Source organism: Acinonyx jubatus, chromosome C1 (genome assembly GCF_027475565.1).
Source record: "Acinonyx jubatus isolate Ajub_Pintada_27869175 chromosome C1, VMU_Ajub_asm_v1.0, whole genome shotgun sequence".
NCBI lineage: Eukaryota > Metazoa > Chordata > Mammalia > Carnivora > Felidae > Acinonyx > Acinonyx jubatus.
This window is the reverse complement of record NC_069381.1, coordinates 41,591,797-41,616,448: the sequence shown is the minus strand read 5'-3', so window position 1 is coordinate 41,616,448 and position 24,652 is coordinate 41,591,797. Positions and strand designations below refer to the sequence as shown.

Sequence of the window (24,652 nt, the reverse complement as noted above, 5' to 3'; positions counted from 1 at the left end):
GAGACACAGAATTGGAAGCAGTCTCCAGTCTCTGAGCCATCAGCCCAGAGCCTGACGCAGGGCTCGAACTTATGGACCGCGAGATTGTGACCTGAGCTGAAGTCGACGCTTAACCAACTGAGCCACCCAGGCGCTCCTAAGTAGTTGGTTTAATGGTAGGGCAAAGAGACTTAGGTATGGCATGACCATAGTCTGTTTTCTTTTCCAGTCTGTGAGCCCAGCATAGCATATGCCTCAAAATAATTTGTCCCTGGAGTTAAAAGAGTGAAGGAGTAAAAGGCAGATATAGAAGTTGAAGTAGCAAAATGGGTCAATTTGGAAAGGCAGAGTGGGAAGAAGGTATTTAGGTAGGAACATAATGGGGTGTGGGGGATAAGCAGGGCTGTGACAAGCCAAGCTCAAATAGTGATGGAAGGCCATTTGGAAGATACTGAGCACTCAGGAGGTAGAGTGGGGCCAGATTTTAGAAGGTACCAAAAACCAGTTTAATAATCAGATCTTGCTGGAGCTGGGAGCCATTATGGACTTGAGCAGGGGAGCGTGCTTAGAGAAGTTGTGGGAAAATTTGACATGAGTGAGTAGATTGGACTGGGAAAGAAAACAGCTCAGTGTAGGAGTGTCAGCTAGGAGTCTGGAAATTTGCTATGCCATGTCTGTGCCTCTTTAGTTTGGAAGAGTGACATTCCAGGTAAGGATACAGATTAAATGATTTTTAATCATCACTCTCATGAAGAATTCCTTGGCTCATTTGGTTCATGTTTCTTCCTGTTCACCTGTACATCCTAAATTCAGGTAGTAGCATTAGGCCCAGATGAAGTGTTACCTATGGATCTGAAAGATGAGAAGATACTCTTTGTGAAACTGTCTTGGAATGAGAAGGCATTCAGACCACTATCCCCAGAACTATTTGCAGAGTTTGATAAGCTACAAGAAGGCAGCCCGAGGAGCCAGAAGCCTGTGGGAGTCAAGACCAAGAGCATAGAAAGCCCTTCTAGGACCACAGCAGAGCATGCGATCAAAAGGATTGAATCAAGGCATTCTACCTCCAAATCTCGCCGAACTCCTTCTCATCCTGTCACCCCAAGGGCAAAGAAGAAACTGGAGCTCAATGGTAAGTGTGAGATGGGTCACAGTGGGCAATATTGAGACTAAAGGAATATGATAAAATATTAACTCATATAGTATTGAGTTAGTGCTATAGTATTGAGCAGTGGGCCAGGTACTGATTGGACACATGTTGAAACACACACAGTATAAAATTTACCATTTTAGTAATTTTTTAGTTTTTAAAAAATGTTTATTTTTTTTTTGAGAGAGAGGAAACAGGGGAGGAGCAGAGAGATAGGGAGACACAGAATCAGAAGCAGGTTCCAGGCTCTGAGCTGTCAGCACAGAGCCGGGCGCAGGGCTCGAACTCACAAACGGCAAGATCATGACCTGATGCTTAACCATCTCCCATTTTAGTCATTTTTAAGTGTACAGTTAAATGGCATTAAATACATTTGTTTTTGTGCAACCATCACCATCATCTTCTAAAACTGAAACTCTGCAACCATTAGACAATAACTCCCAATTCCCCATCCACCATCCCTGGGTGACTACCACCATTCTGCTTTCTTTTACTGAATTTGACTACTCTAGATACCTCATAGAAGTGGAATCATACAGAATTTACCCTTTTCTGACTGGTTTAAATTAGCATAATGTCCTCAAGGACCATCCATGTTGTAGCATGTGTCAAATTTTCCCTTTTTAAAGAAAATTGAGGTGTAATTAACATAACATTATATTAGTTTGAGTTATACAACATAATGATTTGTTAACATCTGTCACCACTCATGGTTCAAATAACTTTTTCTTGAGATGAGAACTTGTAAGATTTACTCTCTTACCAACTTTCAGATATGCAATAACTGTATTCTTAACAATAGTTGCTATTATATGTACACTATATCCTCATGACTTAACTTACTTTGCAACTGGAAGTTAGTAAGTTTTCACCTCCTTCACCCATTTCACCCATCCCCTGATTCTGGTGATCACCAATCTGTTTCCTGTATCTATGAGCTTGTTTTTTGTTTTTTCACTTTTTTAAATTTAGAGTCCACATGTAAGTGAGGTCATAGGATATTTGTCTTTCTCTCTCTGACTTATATCACTTAGTGGAAAGCCCTGAAGCTCCATTCATGTTGTTGAAAATGGCAGGATGTTATTCCTTTTTTGGCTGAAAAATATTCCTGTGTGTGTGTGTGTGTGTGTGTGTGTGTGTGTGTGTGTGTGTGTATGTATCTTTATCCATTCATTCATTGATGGATACTTAAGTTGCTTCCATATCTTGACTATTGTATCTAATACTGCATGGAGGTACACATACCTTTTCAAGTATGTGTACTTTTCTTTCCTTTTCTTCAGATAAATACACAAAAGTAGAATTGCTAGATTGAATGATATTTCTATTTAATTTTCAGAAGAACCTTCATACTGTTTTCCACAGTGGTTATACCAATTTACATTCCTGCCAAGAGTGCATGAGGGTTCCTTTTCTTCCATGTTCTCATCAACACTTGTCTTTTTGATAATAGCCATTCTGACAGATATGACGTGTTGTCTTCTAATTTTGATTTGCATTTCCCTGATGATTAGTGATACTGAGCATCTTTCCATGTACCTGTTGGCTATCTGTATGTCCTCTTTGGAAAACTGTCTATTCAGATCTTCTGCCTATTTTTTAATCAGATTGTTTGTCTTTTTGCTGTTGTGTTATATGAGTTCTTTGTCTTTTTTGGATATCAACCCCTTATCCAATAAATGATTTGTAAATATTTTCTCTCACTCATAGATTTGCCTTTTCATTTTGTTGATGCAGAAACTTTTTGGTTTGATGTAGTTCCACTTGTTTATTTTTGCTTTGTTTTTGCTTTTGGTTTCAGATCCAAAAAATCATCTCCAAGACCAATGTCAAAGAGCTTACCACCTACGTTTTCTCCTAGGAATTTTATGGTTTCAGGTCGACATTCAAATTTTTAGTCCATTTTGAGTTGTTTTTTGTGTATGGTGGAAGATAGGGTCCCATTTCATTTTTTTTTTTTTGCATGTGGCTGTCCAGTTCTCCCAGGACCATTTATTGAAGAGACTCTCTTTTCCCCATTGTATACTCTTGGCTCCTTTTTTGTAAATTAATTGACCGTGTGTGGGGGTTTATTTTGGGACTTTCTATTCTGTACCACAGATCTATATGTATGTTTTTATGCCAATACCCTACTGTTTTGATTACTATAGGTTTGTAATATAGTTTGAAATCAGGGAGCGTGATGCCTCCAGCTTTGTTCTTCTTTCTCAAGATTGCTTTGGCTATTTGAGGTAAAATTTCCTTTTTAAGGCTAAATAATAGTCTATAGTATATATATACCACATTTTGATTATCCATTCATCTGTCAGTGGATACTTGGGTTCCTTTCACCTTTTGGCTATTGTAACTTATTGCTATGAACATGGGTGTATAAATATCTGCTCAAGTGTCTGCTTTCATTTTGGGTATATACCCAGAAGTGGAATTGCTGGGTCATATGTTAGGTTGTATTTTTAATTTTTCTAGGAACCACCATACTGTTTTCCATAGCAGCTGCATCATTTTACATTTTCACCAACAGTGCACAAAGGTTCCAATTTCCCCACATCCTCACCAACACTTGCTGTTTTCTGTGTTTTTATAGTAGCCAGCCTCATGGATGTGAGGGATGTCATTGTTACATAATTGTTCCCTAATGATTAGTAATGTTGAGCCCTATATCTTCGAAAGCTTTGCTTATTAAGATGACCTTGCTTTTAGATCCTTGTAGAAGAGATAAGAAATACGTATTTTAAAACTCTTAAATTCATATTGATACTTTTAATCTATACCACAGGGTTCTTCCTCACCTTCCCATATTCCATAGTTGTATCTCCCTTCTTTAAGAAGAGCCTTGGTTCTCAGGAGCAATCCCAGTACAAAGTAATTTCACGATTGCTATACCAATACTACTACCAGTAGTTAACTTACCAACTAAAGTTCAAAATTTATTTGCAGTTCTTTATGCCTTTAGAATATATCCCACTGAGGGAGTAAAGTTATTTTGATTGTTTTTTTTCTTTTCCCTCTGATGGTTATATTATTGGTGATAGGCAGTTAGGTTCTTTTATTTCTGTTTAATTTTAGGGCCTTTCCCACCTGTGATTAATTTTTTTAAGCATGCAAAACAGTAAAATAAGAGTCAAAGCTATTTAAAACAAGTGTATTCAGAGAAGACCCATTCCTTTCTTTGCCCTTGTACCCTGTTTCCATTCCATCTTTTGTAGGTAATCAATTTTGTTAGTTTCTGGTTTGTTTTTTCTGTGTGTGTGTGTTTTTTTTTTGTTTTTTTTTTTGCAAAAATCAGATATCTGTGTGTGTATACACATACATACATACATACGTACATACATATATACACACATACAGACAGACACACACACATAAGCATATACTAAAACATGCATATATTTTTTTTTCTTATCCAGTAGAGTAGCATACTGGATATATCCCTTTTCATCTTACTTTTTTCACTTCTAATGTATTTGAAGCCATTTCATGGCGGTTCTGAGAGCTCATCCTATTATGTGTCATTAGTCCTGAATTCTTTGTGTATGTGCCTAGTTTGTTGGGCATAAGTTATTTGTGTTCTTGATAGCCCCTTAGTACAGTCTATATTTAGGAGTTGAATATAAATTTGTAAAACATTTGGGAAATACCAGAAGATTACTAAAGAAATAATTGGCAACATTGCCATTTAGAAATAAATGGTGGTATTTTTTTGACTTGAATTTGCAGGACCTTGACAGTTGGGGTAAGAAATTTAGACTTGACACAGTTACATAATTAGAGGAGAGAGGATATGATGAAAAATTTTTAGATTGTTTTTAACAGAAAGATGGGAAAATGAGGTATGAAGGAGACCAGGACATTGGAACATTTTTATATCAATCTAGATATGAGTTACCCTCATATTCATCACACAGGTATAGATGGCTTCCTTCACCTTACCTGCAGCTGTTCCCAACAAAACCATGTGCTGTGACTAAAGTGAACTCCTCTGTGCCCAGTGCTTTCTTGCCTTGTTGTCTTCACTCACATCGATCTGATCTATTCTCTCCCTATATGCCCCCTTCCCTCCCCTTTCAACTCTGTTGAAATCTTGTCTTTTTTTCAAGGTCTATCTCAAAAGCCATATTTATTAGCACTTAGGTGCTTTAGGATGATTTTACTTCATATTATAGACATTTACATGTATCATCTCCCCAGTTAGACTAGAACATCCTGTGAATAGGGACCAGGATTGAGTTTCATTCAGTTTTTGTTTTCTCCTATCACCTGGCACACACCCTGCCATTTTTACAGCTCTGCTGATATCTGAATGAATGGCTGAGTTCCTGGTGCCTTTGGTCATGGTAAAGGGGCAAATCCAAATGTGGGTCTTTGCATTCACAGAACCCATTTGATTGCCCCCAGGGATCCATCTCATCTCTATAGATAGATATAATCTGAGTTAAGAAAAATCTAGGCCTTGGTGTTATTGAATGCAGCTACTGATAGAAATTGTTTCAAATGCTGTTGAATGGGGGCTGAGAGGTTGCAGTATCACCCTTGGTTAAGAACCACTGTTTTGGTAGATTACTTCAGGGAAATTGCTGAATCACAAAAGCTGATTTAACGGTTGACTTATGGTTCTAACCAGGAAAATCATCCATGGAATTTAGGAGAGACAAAAAATAATAAGAGCTTCCTGGCCTGGGGAAAGAAAGCATGCAGTAATTACAAATATGGACAGCGCATGTCTTTGTGTAACTTCAGGGGATGAATTTAGCTAGAATGAGATTGAGGGTGTTAATAGTGCTTATTACAAAATTCATACATCATCTGTGGTGATTTCTCTTGGGATTAGGTTTCTCTAGGACACCCAACACTAGGATTTCCCAGCAGAATTCAGGGGCCTCGTTGGATTCTCCTGGAAGAAGTAAACGAAAAGTGACCCTCTCTGAAATCACCTCACCTACTAAGAGGTCTCAGCCTGATAGACTTCATACCTCGTCTCCAGCTCTGAAAGCCCCGCAGAAAACTGGAGAGATTCAAAGCTCATGTGCCAAGGATGACAAGAAGGCTTCACCTGACTGTCACAGGATCCTGAGAACCCGAGTCCCAGCTTTGAAAACCACAGAGATTTGTGAGGAAAGAACACTTACCCCTATCAGGGGGGGCTGGAAATCCTCGGTGCCTTCTGTGGTTCTGAAACCAGAAAACATCAAAAAGAGGTGATTGGGGGTGTTACCCTGCCTCCCACAGAGCAAATTGAGATCCTTCACATGATGTGAAATGTGTGGGACAGAGTTGCTAAAGTTAGAGCAGCAGATCTCATATCTGACTGCTGTAGAATCACCCAGGAGCCTTTCCAAAACACAGATTTTGGAGCCTCTTCCCAGACATTGTGAATCTCCAAGTGTGAGGCCCAGGAATCTGCATTTAGAAATGCTTTTTAGATGATTCTGATATACCTAGCTGTCATTTGGGGGGTCACTGCTCTGGAAGATAATTTCCCAAACCTGGATTGCTTCACAGTCCTGGTATGGCTCTTCACCACATATTAACAGTCAGTTTCTTAGTCTGTTGAGTTGGATTTGTTGTTGTTGTTGTTCTTGTTGTTTGAGAGAATGAGAGAGCACAAGCAGAGGAAGGGGGGGGGAGAGAGAGAGAATCTTAGGCAGGCTCCACACTCAGTGCGGAGCCTGATGCAGCGCTTGATCCTATGACTCTGGGATCATGACCTGAGCCAAAATCAAGTGTTGGACGCTCAACCAACTGAGCCACCCAGGCACCCCTGTTGTTGTTTTTTTAACTGGAAACCATTCTCAAATACATATAGTACAAGAAGATAATGCATCTAGAACAAACTTTACAGTTTGACACTAGGCAATGTTTGTAAATAATGGGCTGCACAAATAATGTGACAAGACAGAAATTATACATTTCAATATTTCCTGCTCAGAGACTCCAGCACCTGGTCAATAATAGGTTTGCTTGGTAAATGCTTTGTATTTAATATGTAGCTACATTTCTGCTAACCTTGAGACTGGACAGGAAATCCATCAATACCTCAGAATCAACAAAAGACAAGAAACTGCCTGGGATTAGTATACTCTGGTCTGTAGTTGAGAAGGGCACGAGTCTGATTTAAATGATAAGCTTTAGTCAAACTTTGTTTTTGAGTCAGACTTCAATTATAAACATTTTCGCAGAGTGTTATTGGTTCCTCCAATGTAGCTGTAAAAAGAATAGGAACCCATTAGTCCCCTTGACTACTTCGGATGCTGCCACTGATTCCTAGTGCTCAAAACCATTTCTTGTAATCTTGCTGTAATATCTTACAGGGAGGCAGAAGAACCAGAGGCTCAGGATGGAGCTACCACTACCCCACATCGGATCCATAGAAAGAGTTCTCTCTTGACTTTGAATCGGATTAGGCAGCAGCTTCGGTAAGACTTCCTTAGCAGGCAGAAAACGTTTATCACTACCATCTATGATATCTATAATCTTATTTCTTAAAGCCTGGCATATTTTTTTGTTATTTGTTAGATTTACCTTTTACTAAGTATGTCTGGGATTATGTTAATTTCACATAAATGTCATAATTTGAAAGTGGCAAGAAACACTACCCTGGGATCAGGTGGCTCCCAGGACTTCATAATTGCACCCAGCAAGACTTAGTGAAGTGCCTAAAAGAATGAACTTTGATTCTGGCAGCTTGGATTTGAACCTGAGCTTTGTTGTACTATGTAACCTTGGGAAGGTTACTTAACCTTTCTAAGCTTCAGTTTCCTCTTCTACAAGATGGGAATGACAAAATACAAGTCACAAGGTTGTTGAGGAATTTAACAAGATAATATAAATAAAGCCCTTAGCAGAGCATCACAGTAGCAAGGGCCCAAGAAGCAGAGCACATCTTTTGGTACTTGGTTGCAGGAAAGACTGTGATACTTCTAATCCACACTGACCTACTAGGGAACTTCTTATTTAGGCACTGAACATCAGAAAATAATGTGTCCCACCATTCAGGTTTTTAGGTAATAGTAAAAGTAACCAAGAAGAGGATGAGTTTCTGCCGGCAGCAGAGATTTCAGACTCTAGCAGTGAAGAGGAAGAGACTTCCACACCACCCCTTCCAAGGAGAACATCCAGTAGGTTGTCCAGGAACCTATGCTCTTCCATGAAGTCATCCTTACAGACCCCCTCAAAGACACCAAAGAAAACTGTAAGGTTCTTTTAGATTTGTTTTCCAAGGAAGCATCCTTCTCTTAATTTTAAAATTGTGATGGCTAAGGTCATACAGTTAGTAACAGCTGGATTCTGAACACAGGTCTGTCATACCTAAAGTTATTCCACTTGGAATATTCATAAAGGACCTAAGTGAACCCTAGGACTGAAAATGAAACCAGTTGATTTTGAATCCATATTCCTTTTTTTTTTTTTTAATTTTTTTTTTTGAAAGAGACAGAGTGTGAGCGGGCAAGGGGTAGAGAGAGAGGGAGACACAGCATCCGAAGCAGGCTCCAGGCTCTGAGCTGTCAGCACAGAGCCCAACGCAGGGCTCGAACTCACAAACCGTGAGATCGTGACCTGAGCTGAAGTCGGTCGCTCAACCGACTGAGCCACTCAGGCACCCCTGAATCCATGTTCCTTTTAAAGTATAGAACCAGGGGTGCCTGGAGCCTGCTTCAGATTCTGTGTCTCCCTCTCTCTCTACCCCTCGCCCTCTCATGCTCTGTCTCTGTTTCTCTCAAAAATAAACATTAAAAAAATCTTTTTTAAGGATACAGAACCAAATAGCCAAGGGCCAAACTTCTTGAGGAAGGAACAAGACTTGGCTCTATATCTACATTTTCCACAAACACTAGCAGAGTGTTTTATGCATAATCTGTGTAGCTGGGACGCAGGGGTGCAAGAGCACCTGCCCGGGGGCCCCAGACAGACCAGGTTCAGCCACTCGCCGCTGACAAAATCTCAAAGGCAGAGAGAGGAATGTTGGTGAAACAGGAAAGGAATTTATTTCAGTGAGGCCAACACTGGGAAAACAGTAGACCAGCATCTCAAAGACTGTGTCCAAAATGCCAGCAATACTTAACAGGTTCATACAAGGAAAATGTGGGACAAAAGTGAGTGGGTAAGTGCAAGTGGGCAGTAAAGGTCAGGTTGATCATTGTCTCGGGGCCAGTCATGCAGGGTCTTGCTGTCATCAGAGCAGTTCTGATTGCTTTTGAGGGGTAGTTTCAGTTACCATCATGGGATACTTTGCCCACATTAAGAGATAAGCTAGAAAGACAACTAAATAAGGTCAAAATAGCAGTACAGTCCTCTTTCAGGTGTTTAGTGGGTATTGAATCCAGAGCTGTTGTTCGTTTTGCTGTGCCCCCTGATTCACCTGAGAAACAGGGAGCACTACTGAAGTGTTGGTAATGAATTGTGTAAAGTAAGATGGAAGAGATAAATGGACATCTCTTCTGCTTCCTGGAATTGTAGCAGAATGTTGAAAGCTATTAAAAGAGGGTCTTGCCATGTTCAAATGTGTTTGAGAAATGTTTGGATTACACAGTTACATTGGTTCATTGTCATAGGACTTCTCAAGCCCATTAATTTATTAATGTTACTGTGATCTTCCAAGAGAGCATTAGTGTGTGAGTCTTTGATCAGGAAACTTTTTTCATGGAGCATATTGTTTTAAGGAAATGCCTGTTTCGGAGACTTTTCCTAGAGCTGATCTCCATTTTTCCACATCAAGAGAAATGTGATTGGGCTTGGCTTGAAGTCAAAAAAGACCTCCAGGGAAGAAAATCAAGTAGATCTCCTTTGGATTAGGGGTAATCTTACCTGGAGTTCCTCATTATGCAAATAGCTCAGCAATGTTCTCATTGCATCTGCTGGGTCCCACCCAGAACAAGGGGTATTTATTTAATAGATATAAAACTGTTAGGGTCTTTCTGTCTGAGTAAGAGGTGGAGAGATTGTTATTACCCTACAGCCTGGTGGGAAGCAGGTGGGTAGGTGAAATGCCCCCACAGAAGGGAGTGCTTTGTGGAAAGACCATAAAGATGGGGTGGCAGGCCTGCTCTAGTGAGCCAGTAGCAAGAAAGAAAAGAGACGAGGGCTGTTAGCTCAGACTGAACAGTGACCTTGGGGTTTGGAGTGGAAAAATCTGGTGGGGTCTCTCCAAGTCTGTGGATTATGGAAGTCCTGAGCTAAAGTTTGACCAAATTTTCAACCAAATCTAGAGGAGAAGCCTATGAGTCAAACTTGGTTTATACCTCCGCCCCTACCCTGTATTGGGCAGAGTAGTTAGGGTTTCTTAATAACTTCTTGTCTTTCAGGATAAGATTTTAATAGTATTTAGTCCATACTTTAAATAGTATTTAATCCATACTTTCATTCAGTCTTCACTTAGATTGACATTTTCAAATCCTAATACTATGTGTAAATTAGAAACAAGAAATTGTATTTGGCCTGTGAACAGTGTATATACCATGTGGAGAGAGGGACAACCATGGTACTTTATACAGAAGGGAACCAAGAGGAATTCAGCACCTCTCTTTTTATCAGATCATCAGGAATCAGATTTGCTGATGTGTCCTAGATGCTGTTTTGCTTTGTTTTTTTCCTTCTAAAATATGTTATCTTTTTTTTTGAATACAGCCCAAGCCTAGTACGCCACGTCATGCCACTCCCCAGATCCGTAGCCGAAACCTGGCTGCCCAGGAGCCAGCCAGCGTACTGGAGGAGGCCCGGCTGAGGTGACACTGCTCGTGGGCCCCTTTTAGATAGGCAGAAATGGGACTCTGCTTTCATTCACATAAAACAAATAATTTGTGGGGTGCCTGGGTGGCTCAGTCAGGTAAGCGTCCAATTCTTGGTTTTGACTTAGGTCGTGATCTCACGGTTTCCTGGGTTCGAGCCCTGCATCAGGCTCTGCACTGGTAGTGCAGAGCCTGCTTGGGATTCTCTCTCTCTTTCTCTCTGCCCCTCCACCACTCGCACTGTCTCTGTCTTCCTCAAACTAAATAAATAAAACTGAAAAAAAATTTTTTTTTAGAAAAACAAGTAATTTGTAGTCATTTGTGTACATAATAAAGGTAGGGAATAAAATGAACATGTGTGTTTTAGAGAGAAGAAACCCTTCAAGTCTGGGTGAGCTAATGTGGACAGGTTCTTGAAAGAGTAACCTTCCAGTCTACTGCCACCACTTGCTCAGGGATAAAAGGTGACTGATGAGTCAGAACACTGCTTCTCAGTTTTGGTACCCTTTAGAACTATGCAGGGAACTTTTCAAAATACATAAGCCTAGATCATCAGAAAACAAGTAAATCAGAATCTCTTGTGGGATGAGGTCCATCCCTATGATTTGGGGAAAGCTCCCCATGTGATATGTACCCATAGTGAGAACCTATGAGTTAGCTAATTTGGGTGGAGAAAGGGATTATGAGGCGAAATGAAGAGATTTGAGAATGAAGGCATTCCCATGGATTTGTGATTGGGGTTTCATGTGGAAACTATAGATAATCCTTTCCCATTTGTTACTGAGTATATGGTGACATATTCCTGAAGTCCTCCTTTTCCTTTATTTATCACCAATTATAGGCTGCATGTTTCTGCTGTACCTGAGACTCTTCCCTGTCGGGAACAGGAATTCCAAAACATCTACAACTTTGTGGAGAGCAAACTCCTTGACCATACGGGAGGGTGAGTCCTGCTGAGGCAGATAAGACGGTCAGGGGGAAGGCCCCTGCTAGCATATACCATCTCAGGTGGCACAGTCAACCAAATGGTCTCTCCCCAGTGTCACAACAGGCAAAATCGTTGCTCAAACTTAAGGCTTCTAAAGCAGCTTTTGTTGTCCACGTAATTCGATAGGAATAGAAATTCTGTCTTTCAGAGAAAATGAAAATACAGCATTGCTTGTAGAATGAATGATTCTGTATAACCAGGTCCTGTTCTGACTAGCTTCCAAGGATGGCCCTTATTGACCCCATCTCCACATTTTAGGGGTCTGGGTCCTTCCCTCAGCACATGTCCCCATACCTCTAACTGGCAATAGTGTGAGGCAGCTGGCACAGACCTAGCCCACAGGTCCTCCTTTCTTGCCATAGGTGCATGTACATCTCCGGGGTCCCTGGGACAGGGAAGACTGCCACTGTGCACGAGGTGATACGCTGCCTGCAGCAGGCAGCCCAAGCAAATGACGTTCCTTCCTTTCAATACATCGAGGTCAATGGCATGAAGCTGACAGAACCCCACCAAGTCTATGTGCAAATCTTGCAGGTGAGTAAAGCTGTTTGGGTTTTTTGGAAAGTACAGTTTCTTAGTGGCACATGAAAAAGGAAAGGTTTACTTAATTTTGTGCTTATTTCTATGTTTATGATGTGCCAGGTGTTGTCCTTTGTATGAGGTAGCATGGGCAAGGGACATCAGGGACCTTAAAGTCTAGGGGCTGGACATGAATTACTGCAAGCCAGGACTTATTAATATGGCAAAAACTGTTTGCACACAGGAGGTACTGTGGCAGACTAGAAAAGGGATTAGAGGTAGCTGGAGTTTGAACCTCACTCTCGTATTCATTAGTTGTTTTCTTGGAACAAGTAATATCCAGGTATAAACAGTCATGCCGTAATGATTTTGAAGAGGCTTCTGGGACCAGCCTGTGGCTCATTTGCATTCCAAACACGGACTCTGTCATCTCTTTTGGTACCTTCTCGTCCCTCCAGGTTAAGGTTGAGACTAGACTGGAAGGCAGAGTTTAGGATACTAAAGTCCTCAGACTAAATTGCTTCCAGACTTGATTGCAAATTTAACATCAAGCTCAGGGGAGTAAAATCCTTACCATTTACCACACCTACTTTTCCCCCCATTGCAGAAGCTGACAGGCCAAAAGGCAACAGCTAACCATGCGGCAGAACTGCTGGCAAAGCGATTCCTCACCCGAAGGTCCTCTCAGGAAACCACCGTGCTGCTCGTGGATGAGGTACGGAGATCCCCACGGGAGCACCGCAAAAGTGGCATGGTACTTGACTGTGGTGTTCCAGGGGCAAATGCTGGGTTGTGGGGGGAGTCCTGCCTCCCTTCTTTCATCCTTCATTCATCTGAGCCTGTTCTTTGGTGGTGAGAGGCATGTATCCACGGACTTCCTTGCTGCTTTCCTGGTGTGACCCTAGAAGCACATGCAGCTAAAGCAGGAGTAACAGAGCTTCACTCTGGGCCCTGGCCCTGTGTCTATGCTTGATCTTGACATCTCTCTCCATTTACTGGCAGCTCGACCTTCTATGGACTCAGAAACAAGACATAATGTACAATCTCTTTGACTGGCCCACTCACAAGGAGGCCCAGCTTGTGGTCCTGACCATTGCCAACACAATGGATCTGCCAGAGCGCATCATGATGAACCGGGTATCAAGCCGACTGGTAGGTCCTAAGGCTGTTCTCAAGCTGTTCTTACAGATCCATAAGCTGAGTTCTAAAAAATGAATACACAGAAAACTAAAGTAAATGAGAAAAGTACAAAATGTGATTTCTGAAATTCTTACATTTAAATTAAATATGTCACCATTGCATGATTTTCCGCAAACCCCATCTTCTTGGTATTCTACCTGGGCACTTTTAAACTGCACAGAGCCCTAAGGGTCTAATAATTTATTAAAAATATTGAAGCACTCAGGGTGCCTGGGTGGCTCAGCTGGTTAAGCATCCAGCTCTTGATTTTGGCTCAGGTCATGATCCCAAGGTCGTGGGATCGAGCCCCACGTCAGGCTCCATGCTGAGTGTGGAGCCTGCTTGAGATTCTCTCTCTCTGCCCCTCTTCCACTCATGCACTCTCTCTCTAAAATAAAAACTATATATATACACACACGTGTGTGTGTGTGTACATATATGTATGTATATACACATATAAGCACTCACCCCTGCCAGGCAGTGTTCAAGCATGGAGCATAGCAGTGAACAAGGCAGACACAGCCTCTGCCCTCACAGACCTGGTGGTTCATCAGGAAGCACAATATCAAGTACTTACAAGGGTGATGAGTGAAGCCAGGAGCTGTGCCTGTGCTTATTGTAGAGCCCAAGATGGTCACAACCACTGTAATTAGAGCACCTCTTCCTTCATCTACTTCTAAATGATTCTGGTAGAGGGTTGCCTGGGCGGCTCAGTCGGTTAAGTGTCTGACTCTTGGTTTTGGCTCAGGTTATGATCTCACGGTTTTGTGAGTTTGAGCCCCGCATCAGGCTCTGTGCTGGCCGTGCCGAGCCTGCTTGGGATTGTCTCTTTCCGTCTCTCTCTGCCCCTACCCCACTCATGCTCTATCTCTCTCAAATAAAATAAATAATGATTCTGATAGAATAAAAGTTGTTTTAAACAAGATGAAAAAATACTTGAGAACTACTGTTGCCCTGCAGGATACCACTGGCCATTGTCAATAGTGAAAGGAACTGGAATCTGTGGCGGTCCCAGGATGAAATGTGTCACGTGTTCTATGGGACTTGGAAACCAGTTTGGGAACTTGAGGGTGGCTGTCCAGCAGGACTGTCAGAGTGGGCAATTAATGAACTTATTCGTCTATTATCTTGTCTTCCCCAGGGTCTTACCAGGATGTCCTTCCAGCCCTATACTCACAGCCAACTGCAGCAGATCCTAATATCCCGACTCAAACATGTAAAGGCCTTTGAGGATGATGCCATCCAACTGGTAGCTAGGAAGGTAAGTCACTTTCAGGGAGCTCCTACTTGCACCTACAAACCAGGCGGCAAGTCTTTGCCGAGCACCTGCCTTGTGTTAGGTGCTCTGAAGATGAAGAGAAATTTAGAAAGTCCTATAAAAATAAATACCAAAAGTAGAAACAAAATTGGGAACAATTCCTTAACCTTCTTATTGTATAATTAATTAGCAGGCTGTGAGTGTGGTGGGCTTATATACAAACGAAGATTAATTGATTCAGGTAACAGGCAGCTTTGTATAATGAAAAGGGTTGTATAGGCAGTCAGGTAGCAAACCTGGTTTAAGTTCTGGCTCTAAATAGGCATTGGAAGGTTATATGAAAGTTACTTAAAAATTCCTGAGCCTTAGTTTTCTTTGAAAAAATGGAAATAATAATAGGAAATAATAAGTAAATAAATGGGAATAATAATAATAGGGAATTAAATGAGATCATGTCTGTAATGTGCCTAGTAAGGTGCACACTCCAGGATAGGTGCGAGGTATTGGACATGCACATCCTCCAAGCTCACTGGGAGAATGCCAACCAAGACTATTCTCCAAGGCTGCTGAGGAATAAAGTAGTTTAAATGTCTGCTTCAAGCTAAGTGCAAGAAACCACACATCCACAGCATTTCAGCACTTAAAAGAAATACAAACTTTTTTCTGGTTCTTCTTGGTTGAAATGATCTGAATTCTGAGTGCCTATAGCAGCACATGTAATGCCAGCTCAGAGCTGGGTGCTGGGGTCAGAGGCAAGCCAGATACGGTGCTTGTCTCTAAGGTTTGCTTTCCAGGAGCAAGATCCTCAAAGTTACCATCTAACCTTTCTGTTAGGTAGTTTTTCACTTTTGCTATCATGCACTTTCTAAAAGTTCTTTTTTTTTCTCTCTCTCTCTCTCCGAAGGGTCCTTTTTTCTTATGCTGTTCTGTTTATTTGAGGTTGTCTTCTCACTTTTCCTCCAAGATGCTTTTGTCTTTTGAATTTAGTCTCTGTCCTGCATGGTTGGAGACTTTCCTCAGATGTCTTGGTTGTCCACTCTGGTGTATGAGTAAAGATTAAAAAGCTTTTGGTAGCGCTGAGCACATGAGTGGGGCTTGTTCTCTGGGAGCTTCACTGTGGGGTAATCTGATGGGGCCAATTTCAATATCTCCAGTTCTTTCCCATTAGGATAGGCAGATTTCCCAGACTGGGTGTCCCAGGTCCTGCCTGGAGGGCAGTATTCTGGGAGTGGGGGAGGTAGGCTGGAGTCAGAGAGGGTAGAGGTCTTCAAATCCAGCATGCAAACAGTAACCATTTATATATAGTGAGGGACATCCCCTCCCCTGCAATAATACCTAGTGTTCCCTGGTTCAGAGACTTTTTATCTTTATTTGAGAATAAATCTCTGAACTCATGCCATGGCAGAAGAGGGATAATCTCCCAGGCAAAGAGTTTTATGGAAACAGTACAAATTACCAAGGCACAAAATTTTCCTACAGAGCCCTAAAACTTCCTCAGTGGCCCTAATGTTTACCCAGCAGCATGAAATGGGGGAGGGATCTAGGGCAAGGGTCAGCAAACTTTTTCTGTGAAAGGCCAGGAAGGAAATGTAGGCTTTTTTTTACAATAGCCTCTGTCACCACTATTCACCTCTGCCCTTGCATCTTGAATGCAGCCATGCACAGTATATTAAATGAATGCTCACAGTTGTGTTCCAATAAAACTTTTTAAATGTACAAAAATGTATGGCAAGCTGTAGTTTGCTGACTCCTAATCTAGGGCATCAATTTCTTAACTTTCAACCAGTCCTCCTTATTTTAGCCAAACATCCCCCTTTACCTCCAGTTCCAGTATCACTGTTGTCTGAGCATTTTGAAGATATATAGTGTAACTTCGATTCGTTCTTGGATTCCTTAATACTGGCTTAGGAATTGGCTTTCTCTGGTCTGCAGAGTCAACCACTACTCTGCCAACTTACAGAATTGGCTATTCTGTAAGCCACTATTCCCCCTGTTGCTTCCCATCCTTTTAAGGGTTCTTGGTTTCACAAGGCATCGAATTTAGATGTTTTTACTCAAAACTCTTGCCTGTCATTTCAAACCTCTCTTCCATTTCTTTACACATAAAGAAACAAATGTATCTTATGTTCTGTATCTTACCTGAGTCTTTGTGGATCTAATCCTATTGATTACTGTTTCCCTGCATATGTGCCCTTGTTTCCTTATTTCTGGGTCTTGAATTTTTTGTTGTTGTTGTTGTTGTTTTGTTTTTTCTATTGTATGCTCATGTTCCTTAGGGCTTTGTCTAAGAATTGAGGACTGGGTTGAAATTAGTTCATTTAGAATTTGTTTTGTTTTTCCTTCTGTCAGTTACCAAGGGCCACTATCAACTGGGACCGTTTTTAAACAAAATTCTCCACTTGAGGTTTTTAGGAGACACAACAGAAATTTGGGCTTCAAATCCACGGGAAGGCTTGTAGTTATAGGTTGGTTTTTACACCTACCTAGCACCAAGGTCTAAACAGGCCATATTTCTTGCCATCTCTTGCATGATGGGTCTTTCATTCACCCTCATGCTGAGGCTGTATTGGAGGTCACAGCCCAAGTTTATACAGGGTCTTCTGTTAGATTCCATGTTGGATGGGCCCTAGCTTTTCTTTCGTCTCCTGCACCCCAGAGCAGTTAAAAAGGGGGATTTATGGTCATCAAAGTTTGTGGGTAAGAACTGGGCAAGAACTGCTTTGGGTGTTTTCTTGCTTTCCAGGGTCACCTGTTCACTATGTTCTTTGTTCTTTGAGGTAGCTCTTGAGTCCATGTTACAAGCCACTACACGGTGCTGCTTCACAAGGCAGTGGGAATGCTGATTGGAGGGAAGAAGGGATAGGTGGAAACATCCATGGGACATCTTTACCAACTAAATGGGAAATTAGAGAAAGGAAGAATATAAACTGATACTCCTGTTCTTGTCTTGGGTTACTAGAAGAGTGACCTTTAGAATGTCTTAAATTTGCATTCTGGAAACTAATATACACAAAACATTTAAAGACTCCTATAATCTCACTTCCCTCAAGTGACTGCTTTTAATCTTGGTGTGTTGTGTATTTATATGCCTATACAATTTGCTCTTTTAAACCTAACATGGAATTTTGGAAGGAAGTAATCATTTCAGGATGTTGTCAGGCAGGACATCGTTACCTGTGATTGTTGTTGGGCAAGTGGTGGGGATTGCTGGCCTATATTGGAATACTGAGATCCTTGCAGGCTGCGGAGTCCAGGAATTCCCTCTTGAAATTTAAAGTGCAAGTGGCTTTCTGAGTCAGTTTGGCAGAGTACAGGATTCCCTGTGAAGGGAATCTGCATGTGGAAAGAAAGGAGCAACAGCGGAGTTGTTGGCATTGTGGGTTGGTCTGATTCATCTAACCACAGAATCCTCTGTGTCCTTCAGCTTTGTGGCTCCCTTCCCTCTTTTTTTTTTTTTTTAAGTTTTATTTATTTACTTTTTTGAGAGAGAGAGCACGTGTGCATGTGCCACATGAGTGGGGAAGGGGCAGAGTGAGAGGAGACAGAGTCCCAACATAGGGCTGGAACTCACCAACCAGGAGATCATGACCTGAGCTGAAGTTGGACGTTCAACAGACTGAGCCACCCAGGTGCCCCCATATCCCAAATTTTAAATAAAGCTGAGAATCCCTGCCCTTTCCGTTATGGATTTATCTGTAAACCCAAAATAAAGGTTTGGACTAAAGGAAGAGCCCCAGGTACATTTTAGTAATTTATACCCGGGCTTCCACCAGGTTCCTACTGGGTCTAAGTACATAACATCAGGCTTAAGCCCATTCCCAGCACTGCCTTTCCTTTTTAGCTGAACACAGAACCTGTTGGTTTTTCTCCTGGGCTGAGATGGTAAAGGGACCTCAAGGAATAAAATATTCCCTCTTGTAGGTAGCAGCCCTTTCTGGAGATGCACGACGCTGCCTGGACATTTGTAGGCGTGCCACAGAGATCTGTGAGTTCTCCTGCCAGAAGCCCGACTCCCCTGGCCTGGTCACTGTAGCCCACTTGCTGCAAGCAGTAGATGAGATGTTTTCGTCATCATATATCACTGCCATCAAGTAAGTTGCTTCTAATGGATGTGGATAACAATATTGTACTATGATTATGTAACTTGATAAGTATAGCTGTAAAGGCAATTATATTACAATATACAAATGTTTCAGAGTAACACATTTGTAAATCCTAAAAGTACATAATGTTATATGTCAAAATGTATTCAGTGTTTTAAAAAGTAAGATTCTTTTGCTTCCTGACCCTGGACCTTCCTTGGAAAACCTCTGGAGAGGTCCACATTCTAGGAAGGCCATAGAAGTTTCTAAGCTTTTACTCATTCAGAACTGCATTTACTGAAGACACTGTCCTTTTCCCTCCCTCCCCCACTTCTTTCTTTCTTTAAGTAGGCTTCACACCCAGTGCACGGCCCAGCATGGGGCTTGAACTCACGACCTGGAGATCAAGACCTGAGCTGAGATAAAGAGTCAGACGATCAACTGACTGAGCCACCCAGGTGCCCCAGACACTATCCTTTTCTTAAGGGGCATAGTCTACAGAGAAATAGAAATGCAAATCTGGGGCACCTGGCTGACTCAGAAGAATGTGTGACTGTTGATCTTGAGGTGAGATCAAGCCCCACATGGGATGTAGAGATTACGTAAATAAAACTTTTAAAAAAATAAAAGAGGGGCGCCTGGGTGGCTCAGTCGGTTGGGCGGCCAACTTCAGCTCAGGTCATGATCTCGCGGTCCATGAGTTCGAGCCCTGCATCAGGCTCTGTGCTTGACAGCTCAGAGCCTGGAGCCTGTTTCAGATTCTGTGTCTCCCTCTCTCTGACCCTCCCCCGTTCATGCTCTGTCTCTCTCTGTCTCAAAAATAAATAAACATTAAAAAAATAAATAAATAAAAGAAAAAATAAAGAAATGCAAACTTCGTACAGGAGGAGAACTGTGACCACTTACTGAGTGAAATAAAGTGCTATTGGACTAGTCCTCTTACACTGAATGATACACTCTGCTCATGAAATGAGTGTGCTGGTATATTTCCAGATACAGTTGCTGTGTTGCCTGGCTTCCGAAGTGGCATTTTCTATATCATTTTGAAACTTTAGGGGGTAGGAGAAAACTTGCTGAATAATATAGGAGAAAGTATTTCCCAGTTTTTTCTTCTCTTTTCTCTAAAGACAGAAAAACTTAATATTTGACTTTTCTCTGGGCTGGTGGTATAGCCATTTATGAGAATTCACATCTCATTTTCTTTGAGAAACTCCTCTGTTCTGGAACAGAGTTTCCTGAGAGCCATACTTGCTGAGTTCCGCCGATCAGGACTAGAAGAAGCAACATTTCAACAGGTAAGTGATTTTTTTTTTTTTTTTCCCCAAATCCTTCTAGATTTTGGTTTTGGTGTTTCTTAAATGGGTGGGAATTTCAATCACTGTGTAACAGTTAGTCTTTATTTGTGCCAACCTGTTATGTTACAGAATATCAGACCAACACCTATTTTTATGTGATATTTTTATTTAGTTGTATGAGAAGAGACCTTTAGCAACTGGTTTCTGCATATTAGATTGAAGGAATACTATGTGCCAGATACTGTTTTAGGAGTAAGAGATTTAAAGATGAGTAGGAACAAGAGATATTGCCCTAATAAAGCTTGTGTGGTGGGGATAAGGCTCTCAGAATGACCCATTTTTTTCTTTAATTTTAATTTATTTATTTTATGTGCTAGAGAGAGAGGGCGAGGGGGCCAATGAATATGAGCAGAGGAGGGGTAGAGAGAGGGAGAGAGAGAGAATCTTAATTTAATGGAAAATTCCATTTTCCAGAGCCCCATATGGTGCTCTATCTCATGAACCATGAGATCATGACCTGAGCCCAAAATCAAGAGTCTGACACTTAACGGACTGAGCCACCCAGGCCTCCCCAGTATGACCCATTTTAAAAACAAATTAGACCAATCCAGACCTCCTTTGAGCATAGTTTCAAGTGTATCAAGTAAAAGGAATCACTAGGGCATGTACCTTAGAGTTCTGTTGAAAACTAGTGTCCATAGGTAATGAGCTGCCTTAAAATATTATTGAAGGTGTTTGAGTGTATACCTGGGAGTGTATATGTTTGTGTGTGTGTGTCACTATGTTTTAGACATACAAATGGAGAAGTCAGGAAAACATTTTCCTTCCAGCTATTTCTTTACTTCCTTTCACGTTTTCTTTAAATTCTGTTTTAAACATTTAGGTGTTGGTTATGTTTGCCCATTATTGTTCTTCTAGGGCCTGGGAGAGCTCTTCTGTAGAAAGCAGCCTTCACTTCAGTTTGTAAACATTTCCTGAACATCTGCAGTGTGTCAATCCTGTGATGTGATCCAGGAACCCTGAGCTGAATTGGTCAATATCCCTGGCTCCTGAGAAGCTCCCAGCCTGGATGGGAGTGGGGGTTGGGGTGATTTATAAATAGAATAAGAGTGACCAGGAAGTGCTTCAGACTTGCCTGACACACTGGGGCGCTTAGGAATCTGTTTCCCATTATCTTCCTGCCTGTCTTGTGCAGCATTCTTCCTGGGCCTTTCTGCTTTTCCAGAGGTCGTGCTTTAGTACCTGTGTGCTATTATCTGCTAAGGAAAATACCCTTGTAGTAAAATTTAATCTGAATTATGAAAATCTCAATTGGAACTCTCAATTCTCCCTGGAGACTAGGATTGTTTGTATGAGTGACAATTACTAGATATTTTATATCCATTAACACATGAGGGATGTGGCAGTATATTTAATAGATAAAACTGAAGCTCAAAAAGTGAAATCACTTGCCCAGGGTTGCATATTTAGGTGAATGGTAGAACCAGGATTCAGACCTGCTCTGACTCCAAAGCCAGAATAGCATTCTGCCTCTGCATTCGTGCCCCATTGGGGCACCTGTTGATGCTTTCAGGGTATTGAGTATCCTGGACAAGAAGTGTCTGACTTTCCTAAAAGAAGAGATAAATGATCAGGTACAGAATCAGGACTACCTTTCCTCTTAAACTTTCTGGCATTTGACCTCAGATTTGCTTTTTGTTTCTAGGTATACAGTCAACACGTGGCACTGTGCAGAATGGAGGGACTTCCGTACCCTACCATGTCAGAGACAATGGCAGTGTGCTCTCATCTAGGCTCTTGTCGCCTTCTCCTTGTGGAGTCCAGCAGGAATGACCTGCTCCTTCGTGTGCGGCTCAATGTCAGCCAGGATGATGTGCTGTACGCGCTGAAGGAGTGAAGAGCTTCACAAGGAAGGACTGTGATCAGATGTTTTCAAAGAGCTTGATTTCCTTTTTCTAAGCACATCAAATTGTAGCAAAGTATACTGAATGGAAATGGCTGTCGTGTATTTTGGAATTTTCCATTAAATAATTTGCTTTTTCTAGAGTGTTTGAGAAGTTTGCAGACATTACAAACATCAGATTATAAAACCAAACCATCCTTCCTACTATAAGCCCTCCTTGTGATTTTTGTTAGTGGCCCTGCCATTTACTTAATGGTAAGGTGGTATATACACAATTATATGTATCTGTATAAAATAGTTGTGGAAGAATATGTAAGAAATTGGTTACATTGGTTCCCTCTGGACAAGAACTAGATGGCTATGGTCAGGGATTAGAGGAAGACTTACTGTATGTCATGTATCTTTTTAACAATGTAAATATAACAAACTTAGTTTATAAAAAAGAACTGCTGGAAATAATACCAGTGACAAATAATCCATACCAACAAATAGCTAGAAAATATAATTTTTAAAAGTTATCATAAAAACAAATATTTAAATAAACTTAGAAGGCACAAAATATAAGGTATCAAGAAATATATGTAATAAAGAGATGTAATTAATCTCTAAATACAGATCTATTGCAGTCAAAATCTTGGCAGGGTTTTTTGTGTTACTTTGCACTTCTCATATTTATATTTCCAGCCAACAGTGGAACGGACATCTAAAACCTCCTTATGATGTAATAATCATGCCAGGAGTGTTTGACCCAAATCTGCTGATGAGAAAATTATCAGATAAATCAAAATTGGGGGAAAATATTACACAAAGCAACTGTTCCTCTTCAAAAATAGTATCACAAAAGACCAAAAACCATGGGAGAATAGGGAAATGAGACATGGCTAAATGTACTGTGTGAAACTTGATTGGGTCTGGACTTAAGAGATACAATTATAAACAAAACTATGGACTATATATTATGTAAGTATTATGTAAATGTGAAACTTTGTGAGTGGAAAATACCGTAGTTATGTAGGAGAATGCCCTTGTTCTTAGGAGAATTATGATGAAATATTTATGAGTGAAATACAATATCTGCAAATCTCAAATAATTCAGAAAAAAATATGCACATATATTTATAACTGCATATAAAGGAGGATCCGTATCAGAATGAAGAATTACATAATAAAAAGGAAAAATGAGTCATCTACAAAGAAACCTGAATGACCAACAAAATGGCAACATAGAAATTAGACTTGCAAGCCAAAACATTTCCACATGTATTAGAGAAGGTTTCCATGACAATAAGGCAACAACTGGAACCCAAACGCCCCACTGATGGGAATATAAATTGAAACTACATTGGACATAATTTGGTAATATCTAATCTGGAAAATGCAGAAATCCTATGAGCCAGCGATCCCACTCCTACCCTAAAAAACATGTGTACCCCAGGAGTTGTGTACAAGAATGTTCATTGTAGGGGTACCTGGGTGGCTCAGTCAGTTAAGGTCAGACTTTGGCTCAGGTCATGAGCTCACAGTTTATGGATTCCAGGCCTACCGCGGGCTCTATGCTGACAGCTCAGCTTTCCACTCTATTGTACTGGTTTTTTTCTTAAACTGTGGTAGGCACCCTCGTATTTATGTCAATTCACACAAAAAATAGGAACTATTTATTTTGAGTACCTACCATGTCCATGCATGCACTGCTCTAGGCACCGGAGAGAACTTGGGAGAATTTTATGTTTTTATGGAGCTTGCATTCAAGCAAATATTGTAGATCTGTGTATATATTAAATATTTCATTATAAAACGTTTAATGAGAAGAAATATGGGAGTGAAACTTCAACTTTTTTATTTTTGAAACTTCAAGTTTTAAAGTGGTAAAGACGGTCTCCTTGGAAAATCACCCAAAAGCAGTAAGGAGATGGAAAAGCCCTTTGTCCAAAAAAAACTGGGAGATTTTTTAAACCTCTAACTACAAACCGCAAAACAGTAATAGCTTAAAAGTTTGGAATTTAGGCAGGTGCGCGTTGCAAGATTTTAAGATGAAGATTCTCTTTAACGCCCCATCCACCCGCCATTTCATCGCCCTGCTGGTTATAGGCGTTATCTCGGTTTTAAACTGAAGCGACTTCATGAAGAGGTTCAATGAACACTGCCAGTCTTATCTTAGGTGTTCAACCCGCCTTCTGACTGGAAAAGGTACATTCAGTTGCTGAATGATTAGGAAACAAATGGTGAGCCCCATTTCTATTTCTCTAGACTCATTTACAAAGACAACACTGACGAGAGTGGCAAACAAGCCCCGCCTCCATTCAGAGTGGGGCGGGGCGAGAGCGTGAGGCCATGTAGGTCTGGAGAGTGCGCCCAGGAGCTTCATGCTGGGAGTAGGGGAGGAAGCATAGCGAGGAACTTGTAAATACAAAAGGCAGAGGACGAACCTACTGCATTTACAACCCAACACCAACCAACGACCCTCTCCGCAAGCCTCTCCCTACCTGCCCAAAGGCGCCTGCGCGTTGGAAAACCTCGCCCTTGGAGTCACCTGTTGGTTCGTCACGCCCACCTCGTATTGCGCATGCGTAGTGCGCG

The 24,652-nt window shown here is 41.2% G+C and overlaps 1 protein-coding gene and 1 long non-coding RNA gene across 5 annotated transcripts in view; one reads left to right on the top strand and one right to left on the bottom strand.

Annotated features, from left to right (window-relative positions):
- Positions 1-22,218, top strand: part of ORC1 (origin recognition complex subunit 1) — a 32,316-nt gene extending 10,098 nt beyond the window's left edge. For 2 of the 4 annotated variants that reach the window (XM_053214034.1, XM_053214033.1), the window contains 13 exons: positions 797-1,111; positions 5,958-6,324; positions 7,438-7,542; positions 8,123-8,318; positions 10,751-10,848; positions 11,693-11,794; positions 12,202-12,373; positions 12,966-13,073; positions 13,361-13,510; positions 14,679-14,798; positions 18,717-18,886; positions 20,085-20,172; positions 21,878-22,218. In XM_053214034.1, the coding sequence (XP_053070009.1) occupies positions 797-1,111; positions 5,958-6,324; positions 7,438-7,542; positions 8,123-8,318; positions 10,751-10,848; positions 11,693-11,794; positions 12,202-12,373; positions 12,966-13,073; positions 13,361-13,510; positions 14,679-14,798; positions 18,717-18,886; positions 20,085-20,172; positions 21,878-22,069 (2,183 nt within the window). In that variant the 3' untranslated portion in view covers positions 22,070-22,218. Of the gene's footprint in view, positions 1-796; positions 1,112-5,957; positions 6,325-7,437; positions 7,543-8,122; positions 8,319-10,750; positions 10,849-11,692; positions 11,795-12,201; positions 12,374-12,965; positions 13,074-13,360; positions 13,511-14,678; positions 14,799-18,716; positions 18,887-20,004; positions 20,173-21,877 lie in introns of those variants that run through there. The other 2 variants (XR_008294877.1, XM_053214035.1) reach the window with 2 other exon arrangements.
- LOC128313864 (uncharacterized) lies at positions 11,655-24,619 on the bottom strand. The gene is made up of 3 exons (XR_008294879.1): positions 24,559-24,619; positions 14,715-14,910; positions 11,655-13,562 (listed from the first exon to the last, which is right to left on the bottom strand). It is a non-coding gene; the product is annotated as an uncharacterized LOC128313864 (long non-coding RNA).
- Positions 24,620-24,652: the final 33 nt, after the last annotated feature.